Genomic DNA, 21,185 nt, shown 5'->3' on the forward strand with positions numbered 1-21,185 from the left:
AAAAGAATAAAAGCTATTATATCAGGTTTATCCATTACATTAAATGTATGCAGACTGTAAAAGTACTCACAGGTCTAAAAGATGTCTCTCTCTCATGGACATGCAAAATAATTCAATATGCAGAATTACTGTTATTGTTAACAATGTGTTGTTAATATTATTTACTACTCATTTTTTATATTCCATTTAAATAATTTAAGTCTGCTTTTTCTAGTTCAATGTGAATGATATTTAATTCCTCACTTAACCAATTTAATTCCAATACTAGATTCACTTACCTTTTTCAGGCCAGCAAAGCCTTCTGATTCCAGAAAGAAAAAGGCAAAGGGCATCAATACAAATAAACAAAGGTTGGAAAAAAGGGAAGCAAGATTCCACAAACCTATAAAAAGGGTAACAAGAAAAGAAGAAAAACAGGTTAGATATTGAAATTGTGGTATTAATCAAGATCTATACTTTTAAATAGTAAAAATAAACAAAAAGTAACAAATGACCTAAACTTAGAAATCATAAAATAATTATGTATTTATTTAAATTTTTTTAACATTGTAACTTGTACCTATTGGGAAAAGTCAGTATAGAAACTAATGTTTTTTTCCATGCCCTACAGTAAATTCACTAAAAATATGACGTGTGCAGAGATCCAAAGGCACAGCCTCTTTAGACATATAGGCACCGGAATATTTAAATTAGAGCCACTAGCATTTATTGAGCCCCTAATAAATGCCAGATACTCTACTGAACATTTTACATGCATAATCCCATTTAATTTAAGCCTCATAAAAACCCTAAAAATAATAATTAGCATTTATTGAGCCCTTATGTGCCAAGCACTATTCTAAGTGATTTACAGACATTATCCGAACTCATTTACTTGCCACAGCAATCCCATGAGGCAGGTAGCATTACTGCCCCAAGATGACAGAAGAGGAGCAGGCTATGCAACTTGCCACAGCTGTAGAGCATGCAAGTGGCAGAGCTGACTCTTAATTCCAGGATTTTAAAAAATCACTACATCACAGAAATTTTGGTAAACAATTCCAAGTGGGAAAGAAAAAGTCACAGAGACTGGCAATCTTAAGTGACCTTTTCCTCCCTGGCACAAAATGGCAAGTAAAATAATAAGAACAGATTCAGCAAAAGACAGAGCCCTGTTAAGTATGTCATTGGGAAGGTATTTGGCCCAACATGTCAGATCATATTTTTTACAGGTAAAAAAATAAAATTTAAAACTGAGTTTCAAAATGATGGTGATAATCATTACAAAGGTTTATAAAATCAAGAGTCAAAGATAAAATTTATGTCAAGGATAAATTCAATGAACTGTTTGCAATTATAATTCAATGTTTTTGAAAGCAGGCAACTAATGTTTTCTCAACACCTTTATTTCCAAGCAGTGGAGATGTGGTGATGAACAAACACAACCCCTCTGCTCTCAGAGCTGCTCACGCTGCAGAGCTGCATGCAGAGACTACCTCTGAGCTGGCAGTGAGCACAGGGAGCAGAGCCGTCCCTAACCACTGCAGTTTTGAATAAACATAAAGGTTTGTAACTGTCCTAATGCCCTTTGGAATAGCATGGAGTATAAACAAACACAATTAATTTAGCAATTAATACGGGTCAGCTGGGGAGATTCACTTCCTTTAGTAGACAAGGTAATATAATAAAATCAACTCACAGTTTCTTATTCAAAAATCTACATGGATTTAACAACTTTACAATGTACATTTATCTTTGTAGAAAGTAAAATCTTTTATAAAACAATATCTTAACATCTTTTAGTGGAAAAACTGCAATTTGAACTATTTAAAATTTTAAAAAATTTTAAATTTTAAAAAATGTAAATAATTTTATATTTTCCAGCCTTTAAAAAAAAGCCAAACATTCTGTTTTCTTTATTCAAAAAGAGTATAATTAGAGTCAATTGTTTTATTGTGCTAATTACTGGAAGAGCATATAGAACGATGGCTGCATGCACACAATTGAGTTCTAGGCAGACCTGGGTTCACGTCCTGCTGCACTTCTATGTGACAACATTGCTAAATCACAGGTTCTTCATCTATAAAATATGGCTAATGACGGGTCTGTAGACATTGGTAAGTATTAAATAATGCACGTACAACTGACACAATGCCTGTCATAAAATAAGCATTTATTTAATTTTTGCTTTTATTAAGTTACAGCACCAGAGGCTACTAGTAACAGTGCTATCAGCTCCCACACCAAACTACTATCCTTCCTGAGACTCCAGGCTCGCTTGCTAGTTTTCCCTTTCATCTTCTTTCTACCAAGTGTATTGGCTCCTGGTTTTCGTTACTAGAAATGAGCATGTGTCCAGGAACAATCTCTTCCCTCCCCCAACAGCCTATGGGTAAAGGTATCATATACGCAACTTTTAAAAGTTGTATCTAAAGAATAAATTGACCTGGATCAAAGCTGTACCTTCCAGGTCCAATTCATAACCTAAAGTGCATGGTCTTTGGCCTCTCTTTTGCCTGCTCAACAGCATTTTCTCTTCTTTATGGTTTCCAAGTAAGTTACTTTCAGATATGTGAGGTATAACAATAATTAGTATTATGTAAATTACATTATTATTATTCTTTAGTAGGCTAGAGAACCATGGTTGTTAATCTATCGCTTTATTTAGGCGTGGTGAAAAATACATGACCGTTTCAAATCATTTGTGTTATGAAAGATAAAGGTCAGTGTGTCAAGAATTATACTCATTTTACACAAGATAGTTTTATTCCAATTAAATATCTCACAGTCTTTTTAAAAAAACATTTTTAAAAGTTATCTACTGGCCGGGCATGGTGGCTCACACCTGTAATCCCAGCACTTTGGGAGGCCGAGGCAGGCAGATTACGAGGTCAGGAGTTCGAGACCAGCCTGGCCAGCATGGTGAAACCCTGTCTCTACTAAAAATACAAAAAAAAAAAAAAAAAAAAAAATTAGCTGGGCATGGTGGTGCGCACCTGTAGTCCCAGCTACTCAGGAGGCTGAGGCAGGAGAATTGCTTGAACCCAGGAGGCGGAGGTTGCAGTGAGCTGAGATTGCGCCACTGCACTCCAGCCTGGGCAACAGAGCGAGACTCCGTCTCAAAAAAAAAAAAAAAGAAGTTATCTACTACAGATATACCTAAAGCCAATTGCATGTTGCTGTACTGTGCTTTGCAGATACCGTGTGAAGGTTTGTGACAACTGTGTAGTGAACAAGTCTATCTGTGCCATTTTCCCAATACCACGTGCTCACTTCATTTCTCCATGTCATATTTTGGTAATTTTTGCAATACTTCAAACATTTTCATTATTATTACATCTGTTATGATCTGTGACCAGTGATCTTTGATGTTACCATGTTAATTGTTTGGGGGCGCTGCAAATTGTGCCCACAAAAGATGCCAAACTTAATCAATAAATGTTGTGTGTGTTGACTGCTCCTCTGATTGGCTGTTCCCTCATCTCTCTCCTTCTCCTAGGGCCTCCCCATTCCCTGAGACACAACGATATGAAAGTAGGCCATGTAATAATCCTACAATGTCCTCCAAGTGTTCAAATGAAAGGAAGACTCACATATCTCTCACTTTCAATCAAAAGCTAGAAGCTTAGTGAGGAAGGCATGTCAGAAAATGAGATAGGCTGAAAGCTAGGCCTCTTATGCCAGTTAGCCAAGTTGTGAATGCAAAGGAAAAGCTCCTAAAGGAAATTAAAGTGCTACTCCAGTGAACACACAAATGACAAGAAAGCAAAACAGCCTTACTGCTGATGTGGACAAAGGTTTTGTGCTCTGGACAGATCACACCAGCCACAACATTCCCTAAAGCCACAGCCTGAGCAAGGCTGTAACTCTTCACATCTATGAAGGCTGAGGGAGGTGAGGAAGCTCCAAAAGAAAAGTCTGAAGCTACCGGAGGTTGGTTCATGAGGTTTAAGGAAAGAAGCCATCTCCATAACATAAAAGTGCAGGGTGAAGCAGCAAGTGCTGATGGAGAAGCTGTAGCAAGTTCTCCAGAAGATCTGGCTAAGACCATCAATGAAAGTGGCTGCACAAAACAACAGATTTTCAAGGTAGACAAAAACAGCCTTACACTGGAAGAAGACGCCATCTAGGACTTGCATAGCCAGAGAGAAGTTCAATGTCTGGCTTCAAAGCTTCAATCAACAGGCTGACTCGCTTGTTAGGGGCAAATACAGAAAGTGACTTTAAGTTGAAGCCAGTGCTCATTCACCATTCCAGAAATCCTAAAACCCTTAAGAATTACCCTAAGCCCATTCTGCCTGTGGTCTATAAACAAGAACAACAAACCTGCCCAGATGGCAGCACATCTGTTTACAGCATGGTTTACTAAATAGTTTAAGCCTACTGTTAAGACTTGCTACTCAAAAAAAAAAAAAAAAAAAGATTTTCAAAATACTACTGCTCATTGACAATGCACCTGCTGATGGAGATGAAAGAGCCCTGGTGGAGATGTTTAAGAAGATCAATGTTTTCATGCCTTAACACAACGTCCATTCTGTAGCCCATGGATCAAGGAGTAATTCTGACTTTCAAGTCATATTATTTAAGATACATTCTGTAAGGCTATACCTGCTACAGATTCCTCTGATGGACTGTGCAAAGTAAACTGAAAACCTTCTGGAAAGGATGCACCATTCTAGATGCCATTAAGAATATCTGTGATTCATGGGAGGTCAAAATATCAACCTCACCTGGAGTTTGGAAGTGATGGGTTTGACACGTCAGTAGAGAAAGTCTCTGCAGATGTGGTAAAAAATAGCAAGAGGACTGTGGAATTAGAGGTGGATCCTGAAGATGTGACTGAATTGCTGCAATCTCATGATAAAACTTGAAATGAACGAGGAGCTGCTTCTTAGGGATGAACAAAGAAAGTGGTTTCTTGAGATGGAATCTACCCTGGTGAAGATGCTGTGAACATTGTGGAAATGACAATAAAGGACTTAGAATATCATAAACTTAGTTGATAAAACAGAGGCAGGGTTTGAGAGGATTGACTTCAATTTTGAAAGAACTTCTACTGTGAGTAAAATGCTGTCAAACAGCATCACATGCTACACAGAAATCTTTTGTGAAAGGAAGAGTCAATCAATATGGCAAACTACACTGTTGTCTTATTTTAAGAAATTGCCACAGTCACGCAACCTTTAGCAAAATCAAGGCAAGACCTCCACCAGCAAAAAGATTACAGCTCACTAAAGGCTCAGATGATTGTTACCATTTTTTAGCAATAAAGACATGTACACATATTGCTATTGCACACTTAATAAATGGCATTATAGTGTTAAGTATAATTCTTATATGCTCTGAGAAATCAAAAAATTTGTGTGATTCACTTTATTGCCACATTCGCTTCATCACAGTACACTGGAACCAACCCTGCAGTATCTCCAAGGTATGCCTGTCACTGTTAGGTATGTAACATAGTAGGCATTGTTCTGGATACGTTAAGGTGCTATCTTTTTTTCTGAGACAGTGGTGTGATCATGGCTCACTGCAGCCTTGACATCCCAGACTCAGGTGATCCTCCCACCTCAGCCTACCAAGTAGCTGAGACTATAGGCGCATGCCACCATGCCAGGCTGATTTTTGTATTTTTTGTAGAGATGAGGTTTCACCATGTTGTCCAGTCTGGTCTCAAACTCCTGGGCTCAAGCGATCCACTCACCTCAGCCTCCCAAAGTGCTGGGATTACAGATGTGAGCCACTGCACTCAGCCAGCTACCACCTTAATATTTTATGAGGGAAGGTCCCCCGTTTTACAGACGGACTTCAGGTTCAGAAACGTGCCCTTGTCCCAGAGCAAGAAAAAATTAAGCTATTCCTTCTAATATGCTGTAATGTTTTTAGGCAACATAAATTCCACCATTTCCTAACCTTTTTTTTTTTAGATGGAGTCTCACTCTGTTGCCCAGGCTGGAGTGCAATGGCGCAATCTCGGCTCACCACAATCTCCGCCTCCCGGGTTCAAGCGATTCTCCTGCCTCAGCCTCCTGAGTAGCTGGGATAACAGACACGCGCCACTGCGCCAGACTAATTTTTGTATTTTCAGTGGAGACGGAGTTTCACCATGTTGGCTGGGCTGCTCTTGAACCCCTGACCTCAGGTGATCCACTCGCCTCGGCCTTCCAAAGTGCTGGGATTACAGGCATGGGCCACCACGCCTGGCCCCTAAACTTCTTATATTCTTTAGAGATGCTTGCAAATGTATCATTACAAATCTCTAGATCAAAGGTCCATGAGGCATGAATATATTTCTCCACCTCATTTTTTATTTCCCAATGCCTGCTACAGTGCTGAGTAATCAATAAAAATGAGTTCCATAAACAAACTATTACAATCCATATAGCTAAATGTTAACAGGAAAAGACTCTCTCAGGAAAAAAGTCACAGGCTGAACTAAATAAGTAGTCTCAGAATTAATTCTCAATTGTCAGTACAAAATGAACAAAATTATAACATATACAAAAATAAGAAATATTAATTTTTAACAGCTTTATTGAGCTACATAAAATAAGCTACACATGGAGTACATCATTTGATAAGTTTTGTCATGAGAATGCACCAATGACACCATCACCACAATTAAGCTAATGAACATAAACACATCCATCACCCCCAAATTTTCTCATATCCTTTTATAATCCCTGCCTCCTGCCACTCCCCACCTCCCCGATTCCCAGTCAGCCACTGACTCTGCACTTTAGAAAAGAACTCAGAAATAATGCCGCATGTCTACAACTATCTGATCTTTGACAAACCTGACAAAAACAAGCAATGGGGAAAGGATTCCCTATTTAATAAATGGTGCTGGGGAAACTGGCTAGTCATATGTAGAAAGCTGAAACTGGATCCCTTCCTTACACCTTATACAAAAATTAATTCAAGATGGATTAAAGACTTACATGTTAGACCTAAAACCATAAAAACCCTAGAAGAAAACCTAGGCAATACCATTCAGGACATAGGCACGGGCAAGGACTTCATGTCTAAAACACCAAAAGCAATGGCAACAAAAGCCAAAATTGACAAATGGGATCTAATTAAACTAAAGAGCTTCTTCTGCACAGCAAAAGAAACCACCATCAGAGTGAACAGGAAACCTACAAAATGGGAGAAAATTTTTGCAACTTACTCATCTGACAAAGGGCTAATATCCAGAATCTACAATGAACTCAAACAAATTTACAAGAAAAAAACAAACAATCCCATCAAAAAGTGGGCAAAGGATATGAACAGACACTTCTCAAAAGAAGACATTTATGCAGCCAAAAAACACATGAAAAAATGCTCATCATCACTGGCCATCAGAGAAATGCAAATCAAAACCACAATGAGACACCATCTCACACCAGTTAGAATGGCGATCACTAAAAAGTCAGGAAACAACAGGTGCTGAAGAGGATGTGGAGAAATAGGAACACTTTTGCACTGTTGGTGGGACTGTCAACCGTTGTGGAAGTCAGTGTGGCAATTCCTCAAGGATCTAGAACTAGAAATACCATTTGACCCAGTCATCCCATTACTAGGTATGTACCCAAAGGATTATAAATCATGCTGCTATAAAGACACATGCACATGTATGTTTATTGCGGCACTATTCACAATAGCAAAGACTTGGAACCAACCCAAATATCCAACAATGATAGACTGGATTAAGAAAATGCGGCATATATACACCATGGAATACTATGCAGCCATAAAGAATGATGAGTTCATGTCCTTTGTAGGGACATGGATGAAACTGGAAACCATCATTCTCAGCAAACTATCGCAAGGACAAAAAACCAAACACCGCATGTTCTCACTCATAGGTGGGAATTGAACAATGAGAACACATGGACACAGGAAAGGGAATATCACACACCGGGGACTGTTGTGGGGTGGGGGGAGGGGGGAGGGATAGCATTAGGAGATATACCTAATGCTAAATGACGAGATGATGGGTGCAGCACACCAACATGGCACGTGTATACACATGTAACAAGCCTGCACGTTGTGCACATGTACCCTAAAACTTAAAGTACAATAATAATAATATAAAATAAAAAAAGAAAAGATGGATTTTCTAGAACATTATACAAATGGATTGTGTGATATATACTCTTGTTTTTGTCTGGCTTCTGTTATCTAGCACAACTATTTTGAGATTAGATTGAATCGCTATTGGACTGCATCCATTCACCTGCAAACAATCTATGTTGTTCCCAATTTGTGGCTATTAAAAATAAAATAGTCATAAATGCTCATGTACAAGTCTGTGTAGACCTATGCGATCATTTCTTTTGGGAAATACATAGGTCATATGGTAGATACCTGTTTAACATTTTAAGAAACTGCCAAAATGTTCTCCAAAGTGGTTGTATTTTACAGTCTCTCACCAGCAGAGATCAAGTTCATCCACATTTTCACTAAAAATAATATTTTAACCATTCTGGCAGGTACACAGGAATATCTTATTGCTGTTTTAATTCCCATTTATCTAATAAATAACGATGTGAACATCTGTTCATGAGCTTATTTGCCATCTATTCATGTCTTTTTTAGCTAAGTATCTCTTCAAATGTTGCCCATTTTCTCATTTTTTTTTTAATTACTGAGTTTGACAAATTCTTTATATGCTCTGAATACAACTCCTTTATAAGGTATGTGATTTGTCAATATTTTCTCCCAGTCTGTAGACTCTCTTTATTCTCTTAACAGTATCTTTAAAAGAACAAAATTTATTAGAAGTCGAATTTATCCATTTTTTTCTTTTATGGATTGTGCTTTCGCTATCCTACCTAAAAAATTATGGCCTAGTTCAATGTTACAAAGACTTTCTCCTACATTTCCTTCTACAAGTTTCATAGTTTTAGGATTTACATTTAAGTCGATGATCCCTTGAGTTACAATTTGCGAATGGTGCCAGGTATGGACTGAAGTTCATTTTTTGCCTATAATTAAAAAATTGTTCTAGCACCATTTGTTTAAAAAAAATCATCTTCCCACTAAATTCCCTTGGCACCTTTGTCAAAAGTCAATTGACAATATATGTATGTATCTAATCCTGGACAGTCTATTCTGCTGATTTGATCTGTTTATCTTTATGCTAACACCATGCACTTTTTTTTTTTTTTTTTTTGAGACAAAGTCTTGCTCTGTCATCCAGGCTGGAGTGCACGTCTCGGCTCACTGCAACCTCCGCCTCCCAGGTTCAAGCAATTCTCCTGCCTCAACCTCCCGAGTAGCTGGGATTACAGGTGCATGCACCACACCAGGCTAATTTTTGTATTTTTAGTAGACACGGGGTTTCACCATGCTGGTCAGGCTTGTCTCGAACTCCTGACCTCAAGTGATCTGCCTGCCTTGGCCTCCCAAAGCGCTGGGATTACAGGCATAAGCCACCGTGCCCAGCCACACCACACAGTCTTGATTACTGTAGCTTTAAAAGAGTCTTTAGGTCAGATGGTCAATCCTCTAACTTTGTTATCTTTCAAAGTTGTTTAGGCTATTCTAAGTCCATAGAATTTGCATCTGAATTTTAGATCAGCTTGTCAATTTCTACAAAGGATGCTGGAATCTTGACAGGCATGGTGTTGAATCTATATCAACTTGAGGAGAGCTGACCTCTTAATATTGTTGTTACAGACTGAATGCTTCTGTCCCCACCCCCAAATTCATAATTGAAACCCTAATCCTCAGTGTGATGGTCGTTATTAGAGACAGGAGTCCTTGAGGGTAGTTAGGTCACAAGAGGGCAATCTTCATGATGGGTTGGTGCCCCTATAGGAGGAGACAGAAAAGAGTTTGCTTTCTCTGTCTCTGCTCTCAGCCATGGAAGGATGCAAGGAGACAACCATCCGTGAGCCAGGAATAGGGTCCTCATCAAGAACCTAACCATGGTGGCACCCTGATATGGGACTTGCAGCCTCCAGAACTGTAAAAAATATTTGTTTTGTATTGTAAGCCACCCAGTCTATGGTATTGTTATAGCAGCCCAAACTGATAAAGACAAGTGTCTTGGAATCCATGAACACAGTATCTGTCTCCACTTATTGTGGTACTCTTTAATTTCTCTCAACAATGTCTTATAGTTTATAGTACTTAGGTCTCACGCATCCCTAAGTATTTCATATTTTTGATGCTATTGCATATAAGTGATATTGGGTTGTAAATTCAATTTCCAATTATTAACTGCCAGTATATAGAAATACAATTGTTGTATCTTGATCTTCTATCCTGCAACTTTGAAGAATTTACTTACTGGTTCCAATAGCTTTTTTATAACAGATCCCATCAGAATTTCCACATAGAAAATATCATCTGTGAAACAGTTTTACTTTTTCCTTTCCAACTTCAGTGACTTATTTTTTTAAAAAAACCTCCAGAATGATGTTACATAGAAGTGGTAAGAACAGATGTCCTTGCCTTGTTCCTGATCTCAGGGGGAAAGCATCCAGTCTTTCACCATTAAGTATGATGTTACCAGTAGGTTTTTTGTAGATGCTTTTTTTTTTTTTTTTTTTTTTTGAGACGGAGTCTCACTCTGTCGCCCAGGCTGGAGTGCAGTGGTGCGATTTCTCAGCTCACTGCAACCTCCACCTCCCAGGTTCAAGCGATTCTCCTGTCTCAGCCTCCCGAATAGCTGGGACTACAGGTGCACACCACCATGCCCAGTTAAGTTTTATATTTTTAGTAGGGATAGGGTTTCACCACATTGGTCAGACTGGTCTCGAACTCCTGACCTCAGGTGATCCACCCGCCTCAGCCTCCCAAAGTGCTCTGGGATTACAGGCGTGAGCCACTACGCCCGGCCTGATGCATTTTATTAGGATGAGAACATCCAATTTCAGGCCTACTTTGCTGAGAGATTTTACCAGAAATGGATATTGAATTTTGTCATATGCTTTTTCTGCATGTATTGTTACGACCATATGACTTTTTTTTTTCTAGCACGTTAATAAAATCACATGGATTGGCTTTGCAAAAGTCATGATGTATTATCATTTTTATACAGTGTTACATTTGATTTGCTAAAATTTTATTTAGAACTTAAGCATCTATGTTCGTGACACTGGCCTGCAGTTTTCAGTTTTCATGTATTGTCTGCCTGGTTTTAGTATGAGGGTAATGCTGACCTCAATGAATTAGGAAATATTCCCACATCTTCAATTTTCTAGAAGAATCTGTGCAGAATTGCTATTATTTCTTCCTTAACTATATGACAGAACTGACAGTAAATCCTCCTGGCCTAAAGCTTTATTTGTGAGAATGTTTCTAACATTCCCAGAATATTTGAGAAGGCTTTAATAGTTTTTGCCTGTTAAGGAAATTTGTCCATTTCTCTTAAGTTGTTGAATTTGTTGGATAAAGGTGTTCATAATATGCAATTATTATCCTTTTAATCACTGTTCAATATGTAGTGATGTCACCTCTCTCATTCCTAATACTGGCAATTGGTCTCTTCTTTTTTGCTGATCAGTCTGGCATTGTTTATCAATTTCAGTGTTCTTCTTGGTGATTTCCTGTTTTCTATTTCACTGATTTCTTCTCTCAAGATTTTTAAAGAAAGATTTCCCTTCTTTGGGATCTATTCGTTGACTCTGCAGAAACTGATTTGAGGCCTTTTTTCTATTGTAATACAGGTATTTCGTGCTATAAATTGACCTTTAAAAACTTTTTAGACACATCCCGCAAATATTAAAATGTTTTATTTTCATTTCATTCAGTTCAAAGCACTTTCAAATTTCCCTTTTGATTATCCTTTGACCAGTGAGTTATTGTAAAGTATGTTATCAATTACCAAATACTCGGGGATCTTCTAGATTGTTTCTAGGTAAGTTTTCTGACACTTATTTAATTTCATTGTCCTTACAGAGTGTATCTTGTATGACTTAAAATCCTAAAATGTATTGAGACTTATTTTATGGCAAAGAATGTGATCTCTCTTGGTAAATGCCCACATTGTACTGGAAAAGAATATGTATTCTATTCTGGGGTGTTCTATAAATGTTAATTAGGTCAAGTCAGTTGATAGTATTATTCAAATCTTCTATATCGTGATTTTTTCTTCTATATGTTCTATCAATTATTGAAAGAAGGGTGTTGAAATATGTGAATGTAATTGTGATTCTGACTGCGCTTTCCGTTTTTGCTTCATGTACTTAATATATGTCATTAGGCAGATATATGCTAAGTATCATTAGGCTCTTCGGGTGAACAAACCACTTCAACATGATGAAATGATCTTCTTTATGACTGGTAATATTCTTTGCCCTTGTCTGATAATCATATAGCCACTCCAACTTTGCTCTGATTAAAATTAGCATGGTATATCTTTTTTCTCCTACTGCCATTGACCTAGTTTTGTCTTTACAGTGGGTATCCTGCAAGCAGATATACTTCAGTCTTGCTTTTATATTCAATTTGATAATCTCTGCCTTTTAGTTGTAGTGTTTAGAACATTACGTTTAAAGTGATTATTGATATAGTTAGCTTTAAATCTATCAACTTGCTTTTTGTTTTCTACTTGCCCCATGTGTTAGCTTCCCTTCTTCTACGTTCCCACAGATTAAGTATTTTTTATGATTCTAGTTTATTTCCTTTGTTTACTTACTCACTATATCTCTGTTGGGCTATTTCTGGTTTGTCTTCAGGTTTATCATATATGCCTTTAACTCATCACAATCTGCCTTCAGATGATTTTATTGGCTGCTCTGCCAAAGAAATAGCCATTCCTTTTATTCCTTTACTTCCTTAATAAACTTGCTGTCACTTAGAAAAAAAAGATAACACTTCACGTAGAGCATGAGAACTTCACAACAGTGTGCTTCCATGGCTTTCGTCCTGTGTGTTATCGTTGTCACATAACTTACTTGTACATATATAATAAAATTCATAATACATTGTTACTATTTTTTAAACAGCCAATTATCTTTTCTAAACACATGATTTTTAAAAAGCTTCTCTACCTATAAACTGCCGCTTCTAGTGCTCATTTCATTTTGTAGAGTTAGGAAATGAGTTAAGATATATTCCCTCAGGTTTGTTTAGCTCACGGTTCCTAGATATCTATCTCCTATCCACCTCCTACCACATGAAGGACAACCTGTAACATTTTTTTAATGTACAGCTCTGCTGATGATGAATTTTTATCTTTTGTGTATCTGACACTATCACTATTTTGCCTTTGTTTTGAAAAATATTTTCACTGGGGATAAAACTAGACTGGCTGGGATTTTTCTTTTAGTACAATCCTCCCTCAGTGTCTGTAGGGGATTGGTTCCAAGACCTCCCATAGATACTAAAATCCACAGATGCTCAAGTCCCTTATGTAAAATGGCATGGTATTTGCATATAACCTATGCATATCCTCCTATATACTTTAAATCATCCATAGATTACTTATAATACCTAATACAGTGTAAATCTATGTAAATAATTATACTACATTGTTTAGGGAATAAGAAGAAAAAACTCTGTACATGCTCACTATAAACACAACCATCTTTTTTTCCAATATTTGTGATCCGTGGTTGGTTGAATCTACAGATCCAGAATCCACGGATCCAGAGGGCTGACTACACTGTTGCTACACTGTCACAACGTCATCTGGCTTGCATTGTTTCCCACCAGAAACATGCTGTGATTCTTATTATTGCTCCTCTGAACTTCACGTGTCTCTTTTTGTAGATGCATTTAAGATTTTCTCTTCATCACTGATTTTGAGCCATCAGATTACGTGCGTTGGTACAGTTTTCTTCATGTTTCTTGTACATAGAACTGGTTAAGCTTCTAAAATCAGTGGGTTTATAGTTCTCATCAATTTTGAAATGTTTCTGCCATTAAGTTTTCAAATATTTTTCTCAACTCCCCTCCTTTAGAAACACCAACTACATCACTGATACCCTGTGTGTTAGCCCACTTTGCATTGCCATCAAGGAATACCTGAGGCTGGGTAATTTATTAAAAAAAAAGAGAGAGAGATTTATTTGGCTCACAGTTCTACAGGCTGTACAAGAAGCTTGGTGCTAACAGCTGCTGTGAGGAGGGCCTCAAGCTGCTTCCATTCGTGGCGAAAGGCGAAGGGGAGCTGGCATATGCAGAGATCACAGGACAAGACAGGAAGCAATGGAGAGGGGGTTGTGCCAGGCTCTTTTTAACAACCAGCTCTTATGAGAATAAAGAACTCACTCACCCACCTCCCGAGAGGGAATTCATCTATTCTTGGGGGATCTGCCCCACTGGCCCAAACACCTCCCACTAGATCCACCTCCAACACTAGGAATCAAATTTCTCTCTCTTTTTTTGAGATAGTGTCTCGCTCTGTCCTCCAGGCTGGAGTGCAGTGGCACAATTTCAGCTCACTGCAGCCTCCGCCTCCCAGGTTGAAGTTATTCTCCTGCCTCAGCCTCCCGAGTAGCTGGGATTACAGGCATGCACCACCACGCCTGGCTAATTTTTGTATTTTTAGTAAAAACGGTGTTTCACCATGTTGGCCAGGCTGGTCTCAAACTCCTGACCTCAAGTGATCCACCCACCCAGGCTTCCCAAAGTGCTGGGATTACAGGTGTGAGCCACCATGCCTGGCCCTGGGAGTCAAATTTCAACATGAGGTATGGGGGAATAAACATCCAAACTACAGCACTATTGTCACTTTTCAGCCATTTTTCCCTCTGTGTTTCACTTTCACATAGTTTTTTGATTTTTTTGTTTTTTGTTTTTTTACATGGAGTGTTGCTCTGTCGCCCAGGCTGGAGTACAGTGGCGCAATCTTGGCTCTCTACAACCTCCACCTCTCCCGGGTTCAAGCGATTCTCCTCCCTCAGCCTCCCAAGTAGCTGAGTCTACAGGCATGCACGACCATGCCTGGCTAATTTTTGTATTTTTAGTAGAGACGAGGTTTCACCAAGTTGGCCAGGCTGGTCTTGAACTCCTGACCTCAGGTGATCCACCCACCTCAGCCTCCCAAAGTGCCAGGATTACAGGCATGAGCCACAGCGTCCAGCCCCACTTTTGAATAGTTTTCTATTGCTATGTCCTCAAATTCATTAATCTCTTCTGCAATGTCTAATCTGCTATTAATCTACTGTTTTATATATTTTCACATCACATGCTATAGTTTTCATCTCTAGAAGTTTGTTTTTTTACATCTTTTACATCTCAGTATGTTCAACATTTCCTCTAAGTTTCTGGAACATATGGAATAGTTATAAGAATTGTTTTCCTGGCCGGGCGCGGTGGCTCACGCCTGTAACCCCAGCACCTTGGGAGGCCAAGGCAGGCGGATCACGAGGTCAAGAGATCGAAACCATCCTGGCCAACATGGTGAAACCCCGTCTCTACTAAAAATACAAAAATTAGCTGGGCATGGTGGCACATGCCTGTAGTCCAGCTACTCGGGAGGCTGAGGCAGGAGAATCACCTAAACCCGGGAGGCGGAGGTTGCAGTGAGCCAAGATTGCACCACTGCACTCCAGCCTGGGCGACAGAGTCAGACTCCGTCTCAAAAAAAAAAGAATTGTTTTCATGTATTTGTCTACGAATTCTGACATCGCAGTTGCAGACTCAAGGTAGGCATAGTGAACAAGGTCCCCATGCCTGAATCCCCAGCCTTCTGTGAGTATGTTGCATGGTGTACTGGTTTTCTGGAACTGAGGAAACAAAGCACCACAAACCGAATGGCTTCAAGCAACAGAAATCTACTCTCTTACAGTTCCAGGGACTAGAAGTCTGAAATCAAGGTGTCAGCAGGACCCCGCTCCTTCCAAAGTCTCCAGGGAAGAATCCTTCCTACTATCTGTGGGTGGCTGCCTGCAATCTTTGGCATTCCTGGGCTTGCTGATGCCCTTATTCCATTCTTGGCCTCTGTCTTCACACAGCTTTCTTCCCTGTATGTCTGTGTCTCTGCTTTATGTTTTTAGGGGGATACCAGTCTTTGGATTTGGGTCTTCGCTAATCTAAGATGACTTCATCTTCACTAATTATGTCTACAAAGACTGTTATTTCCAAATAAGTTCACATCCTGATGTTCTGAGTGAACCTGAATTTTGGGGGAACACGATACTACTCACCTCAGTACATATGGCAAAAAGGACTTGGCAGGTGTAATGAAGGTTATGGACCTTCAAATAGGAAGACAGCAAGACCATTTTGGATTATCCAGGTGGCCATAATCTAATTACATGAGACTTTCATGTGATTTTTAAACACACACACAGAGAGAGAGAGAAAGAGAGAGACAGACAGAAAGAGGGAGAGAGGGAGAGAAAACACAAGAGCGCAGAGGACTTTCTCCAGCTGCAGTCAGAAAGATGCAGCAGAAGGGAAGTCAGAGAAAAACTTGACCCACCTTTGTTAGAGGGTATCACACGGAAGAGAAGAGAAAAGAGGCAAGCAGCCTCTAGAAACAAAGGCTAGCACCTGGCTGAGAGGTAGGAAGGAAATGAGGGCCTCAGTCCTAAAACTACAAAGAACCAAATTCAGCCAGCAGTCTGAAAGCAAATTCTTCCCCGGGGCCTCCAATGAGGAAGGCAACCCTGCGAACATCTTGATTTCAGCCTGTAAGACTCTACACAGAGGGCCTTCATTTGCCAAAAACAGAACACCAGTTTAGTAAGGTTTTACTACGGGAAACGTTCGAACTGAGAAAATGATATCCCATTAATTCTACCCATCAGTGTAAAACAAAATGATTCTCTGTGCAGCAATCTCCTTTCCAGTACTCTGCCTGGTACACTCTAGCCCCTTCTTGGTCTCTCAAAACTCCTGGGTTCTCAACCCAGAACACTGCTCAGCTCCACCTGGGATCCCCCTCTCTGTACTGCAGTGTGGAAATTCTCTCAAGGCAGCACCTTGTTTGCCCCCATCTCTGGGGATTATTGTCCTTCTTTGCCTATAGTTTCTCAAAAACCTAGTCGTTTCAGGTGGGAAGGTATATATCCAGCCCACCTTACTCCACCTTAGCCAGACTATTTAGCTTTTAAAGTGTTTCTCTACCAACACTTGAATACTGGCTTTTTGTTGTTTGTAGATACAGGGTCTCGTTTTGTTGCTCAGGCTGGTCTTGATCTGGCTTCAAGCAATCCCCCCACCTCGGCCTCCCAAAATGTTGGGATTACAGGCTCACCACACCTGGCCTAATTTTTCGTACTCCACGTCTGAGCCTTAGTCCTCAATAATATAGAAAAAGCTCTGGGCATAAAACATCAGCAAAGAGTGCTTGTTCTTCACTACCTATCTATCCTAATGGATTTGTTGATCATAGAAAAAATGTTTTAAAACTGTAGTTACCTACTCTATTTCAAGTTGGCCTCCCCAAATACTTATTGATATCCTTGCCCCTTGTTTAATTCTCTCAACATACAACTCAACAACAAAACAAAGTCTGTTTATTACTAAAAGAGTAAGCCTCAACTCCTATGTCTTAGTTTTCTCTTACTAGATGGAATACTGCTTCCTATTGTGAAATATACGCTCTCTTCATTCTCTTGCCCCAAATTCCTAAAACCTAACTATTCCAGTATACATTTCTACAGTGGGCCTCCAGGATGCTTCACAGATATCATCAAGCTTATTCTTTTTCTCCTTTTCCCACATTCTTTCTATTACGTTCTTTGATACACTCAGAAAATAAAGTCTACTCAAATGATGTTGTATTAGAAAATTTTAAAATAATAATGAAATAATTGCAAAGCCTCACTTTGGTTAAGTTCCTTTACACTGTTCAATACCTGCTACTTTGAATTCACATTCAGAAAAAACACCATCTCTTGAAGAAAAAAAGTCCTAGTTTTTTTTATCTTTTCCACACAAAGAATTGTTTTAGACTGAAATAACCTCTTTCCTCTAACGAACTAAAATACATATTTATTTCAATACTTAAGCAGAACAGATACAATTGTAAGAATCTAAAATTAACATCTGTTCAAAATAAATAAAAGCTTACTCTTATTTTAGTGCACCAAGAATAAGATACAGAGCAGAAGAGAACCTAAGATCCCCTTAGCCAACGCACCCATAAACTGAACGTTTTCTTAAAAGAGACTCAATAAATTCCTCACAAATTCCACAACTTACAAATGGTAGCCCTGGGATTAAATCCCAGATCTCTTTTTCTTTCTACATATGACTGAATAATGTCTCATACTTAACATTCTGGGTGAAAAAGGAACAATGTTTTGAGTTTTCTTAATATTATCTGCCAAAAAGAATATATTAGTTTAGTAAGATTTTACTAAAGGAAATAATGAATATGATATTCCATTAATTCTATCAACATAAAACAAAATGCTTAACTGAGCCTGCAATCAGTTTTGTAAAACGGAACAAAACATGTCTGCATTTGTTTTCTCAGTTGTTTACATGTGGGTGTGTACATGTACAATCAAGGCTTCTTAAAACACCAGGACATCTTTCAACTACAGAAAGGTTTTTAAAAATCTAATTTCAGTAAAATATTGAATATATTATATCTGTTTAGTGTACTATACTGTACTCTAACAAAATCAAGGTATTCACACAATTTGTGATTTTTAAAACCTCACCAGTTCTCAATGGCAGATAGCTAAGTGCGTAGCACTTTACGTCTAACAGCCTGGATTTGCACCTATCACAAATATGTGACCTTGAAGAGGGACTGCAACTCTGTCACTCAGTTTCCTCAGGTATACAATAGGCTATAATTCACAGGGCTCTTACGAAGAACAGAAGATAAATTAACACCCAATACGTTAAACAAATGTCAGTGCCTCTTCCCTGCCCTGTCTCAACATCATAAAAATGGTACAAGGCCAAGCGCGGTGGTTCACACCTGTAATCCCATCACTTTAGAAGGCCAAGGCAGGCAGATCACCTGAGGTTGAGAGCTCGAGACCACCCTGACCAATATGGAAAAACCCCATCTCTATTAAAAATACAAAATTAGCCAGGCATGGTGGCACACGCCTATAATCCCAGCTATTCGGGAGGCTGAGGCAGGAGAATCGCTTGAACCTGGGAAGAAGAGGTTGTGGTGAGCCAAGATCATGCCATTGCACTCCAGCCTAGGCAACAAGAGTGAAACTCCGTCTCAAAAAAAAAAAAAAGTACAAAAAAACTGAAAAGTTCTGACATACACCAGCATTTAGACCATATAACAACAACAAAATGATGCAAGTTGTAACTACAGTTAGCTCTCAACCCTTTCCTTAAAGAATTATTCTCATTAATTTCACTAAAAAAAAAAAAATTTAACCAGCAAAACCTATATACATAGGTGATATTGAAAATATTTTAAAACGACAATGACAAAAACCAGGCATAGAAAATCAATTGCAAATAAATACCCCAACTAATTAACAATATCAATGTAGCACAACTGTGCGTGATTTTTTTGTCTGGATATTCTAAGTTTTCTATAAGAAGCATATAAAGTCCTCTAAAATCCACAAAGCATATATTTAAACATCTTTGTGAAACTCAAAATTCCCCAGATCCCTGTATCATATAATTCCCCCCATAAAATGAATTAAAAGGGCAGAAAATAATAAAGCTAAACTGAGATGGGGATGCTGAGCTAGGCTCACTCATTAGCCACGTGGCTCACTTTACTTACTAGTTTCTCTGAGTGCACAGTCTAGATTTTAGCCTCAGCAAAATTACAAATTACCACGTGTTGGGGAGCCTCAAATATTGCTCTCAAATTGTTGTAACCATGAATATAAATCCTCGAATACTAAGGGTCCACTATGCTTTTATATTCAGAAGAAAAAAAGTTTAAAATCTATTTCTAACTTTTGACATCCAGAGAAGAATTTGAATTTTACTGTATAAAAGGGACATGTATGATTAAAAAGATAAATTCTGGAGCATAAAAGAAGGCTCTTTCTATTGTTATTGATCCATAAACATACATGCTTCCAGAATTTATCTTTCTAATCATACATGTCCCTTTTATACAGTAAAATTCAAATTCTTCTCTGGATGTCAAAGTTAAAAAAATAAAACTTTGCCTTAGGCAATGCTCACAAATCACTAAAAAGTATCTGTTCTGACTAACCAATACACTTACTTTTATTAAAACAAAGATAGTTTATCAAAAGCTAAATGAAAAAATATTTTTTTTTTCTTTCTTCCTTTTTTCTTTTCTCTTTTTGGAAACAGAGTCTCACTCTGCTGTCCAGGCTGGAGTGCAGTGGTGCAATCTTGGCTCACTGCAGCCTCCACCTCCCGGGTTCAAGTGATTCTTGTGCCTCAGCCTCCCGAGTATCTGGGATTATAGACACGCACCATCACACCAGGCTAACGTTTGTATTTTTAGTAGTGATGGGAGACGGGGTGAAGAAATCTTTATCAGTAGATCAAACAAGCAGCAATGTCTGTTGGACAACTGAAGAAAACGATTCAGTACCCTGAATCAAGAAGGGTTCCAAATACCAGTTAATTTAGTTTGTCAAGAAATTAGATGCCTTTTTCATGTACTGATCAACCAGCTTTTTTCAACCTAGGTAATTAAATGCAAAATAGTAAGTGTATTAGCCAGAATAAATAAATGTGAAAATTTCAGACTCAACTTATGCTAATCTAATACAATTTGCAATACATAAGAAAGTAAAAATATTATGAGAAGAACATCTAATACATAGATATAATAATGTATCTAAGATATATTGCTAAGTAGTAATTACATTCTTGGCAATTTTGCAAAGCTTAGTAAATTTCTAACATTTTATAAATATACATCAACATACACACATACATATTCCTTAATAATATTCTATAATTTTGATAAATCATTCTTAAAAATTACTGTTAGGGCCAACACATATATTTCATTATACATTATTTCATATTAATTTGTAAAATAAATATTAATCAAATCTCTCTGCTTTAGAAAGGTAAAATTACATATTTCCATATAGTAGTAAAACCCTAAAAAATTCAGCAACACTATAACAGAAACCTATTTGAAAGATATCCAATGCCCATCCCCAGAAAAGGTATTTGAATTTAAAGTTATTTAACTGTGGTTTAAAATAAAACAAAACAAGACTGAATTTCCAGATCACCATAGGATGCATTAACTTCTAGCTCCATCTGCTGGAGTTACAAAATATTTCAAACTACAATATACAATACTAGAGAGGAAATAATTTATCATTTTTCCTCACATAGACAAAAGCCTTCATGAATTTAAATTAAAAAATTAA

General features: G+C 38.1%; 1 protein-coding gene across 12 annotated transcripts in view; it reads right to left on the minus strand.

Annotated features, from left to right (window-relative positions):
- The window catches only part of LMBR1 (limb development membrane protein 1), a 217,178-nt gene that overhangs the window by 121,650 nt on the left and 74,343 nt on the right, over positions 1-21,185 (minus strand). For all 12 annotated transcript variants that reach the window (XM_055347386.2, XM_055347388.2, XM_063708879.1 and 9 more), the window contains one exon: positions 279-382. In XM_055347386.2, the coding sequence (XP_055203361.1) occupies positions 279-382 (104 nt within the window). The remainder of the gene's footprint in view (positions 1-278; positions 383-21,185) is intronic.

The sequence above is a fragment of the Gorilla gorilla genome, chromosome 6 (assembly GCF_029281585.2).
Source record: "Gorilla gorilla gorilla isolate KB3781 chromosome 6, NHGRI_mGorGor1-v2.1_pri, whole genome shotgun sequence".
NCBI classification, from domain to species: Eukaryota; Metazoa; Chordata; class Mammalia; order Primates; family Hominidae; genus Gorilla; species Gorilla gorilla.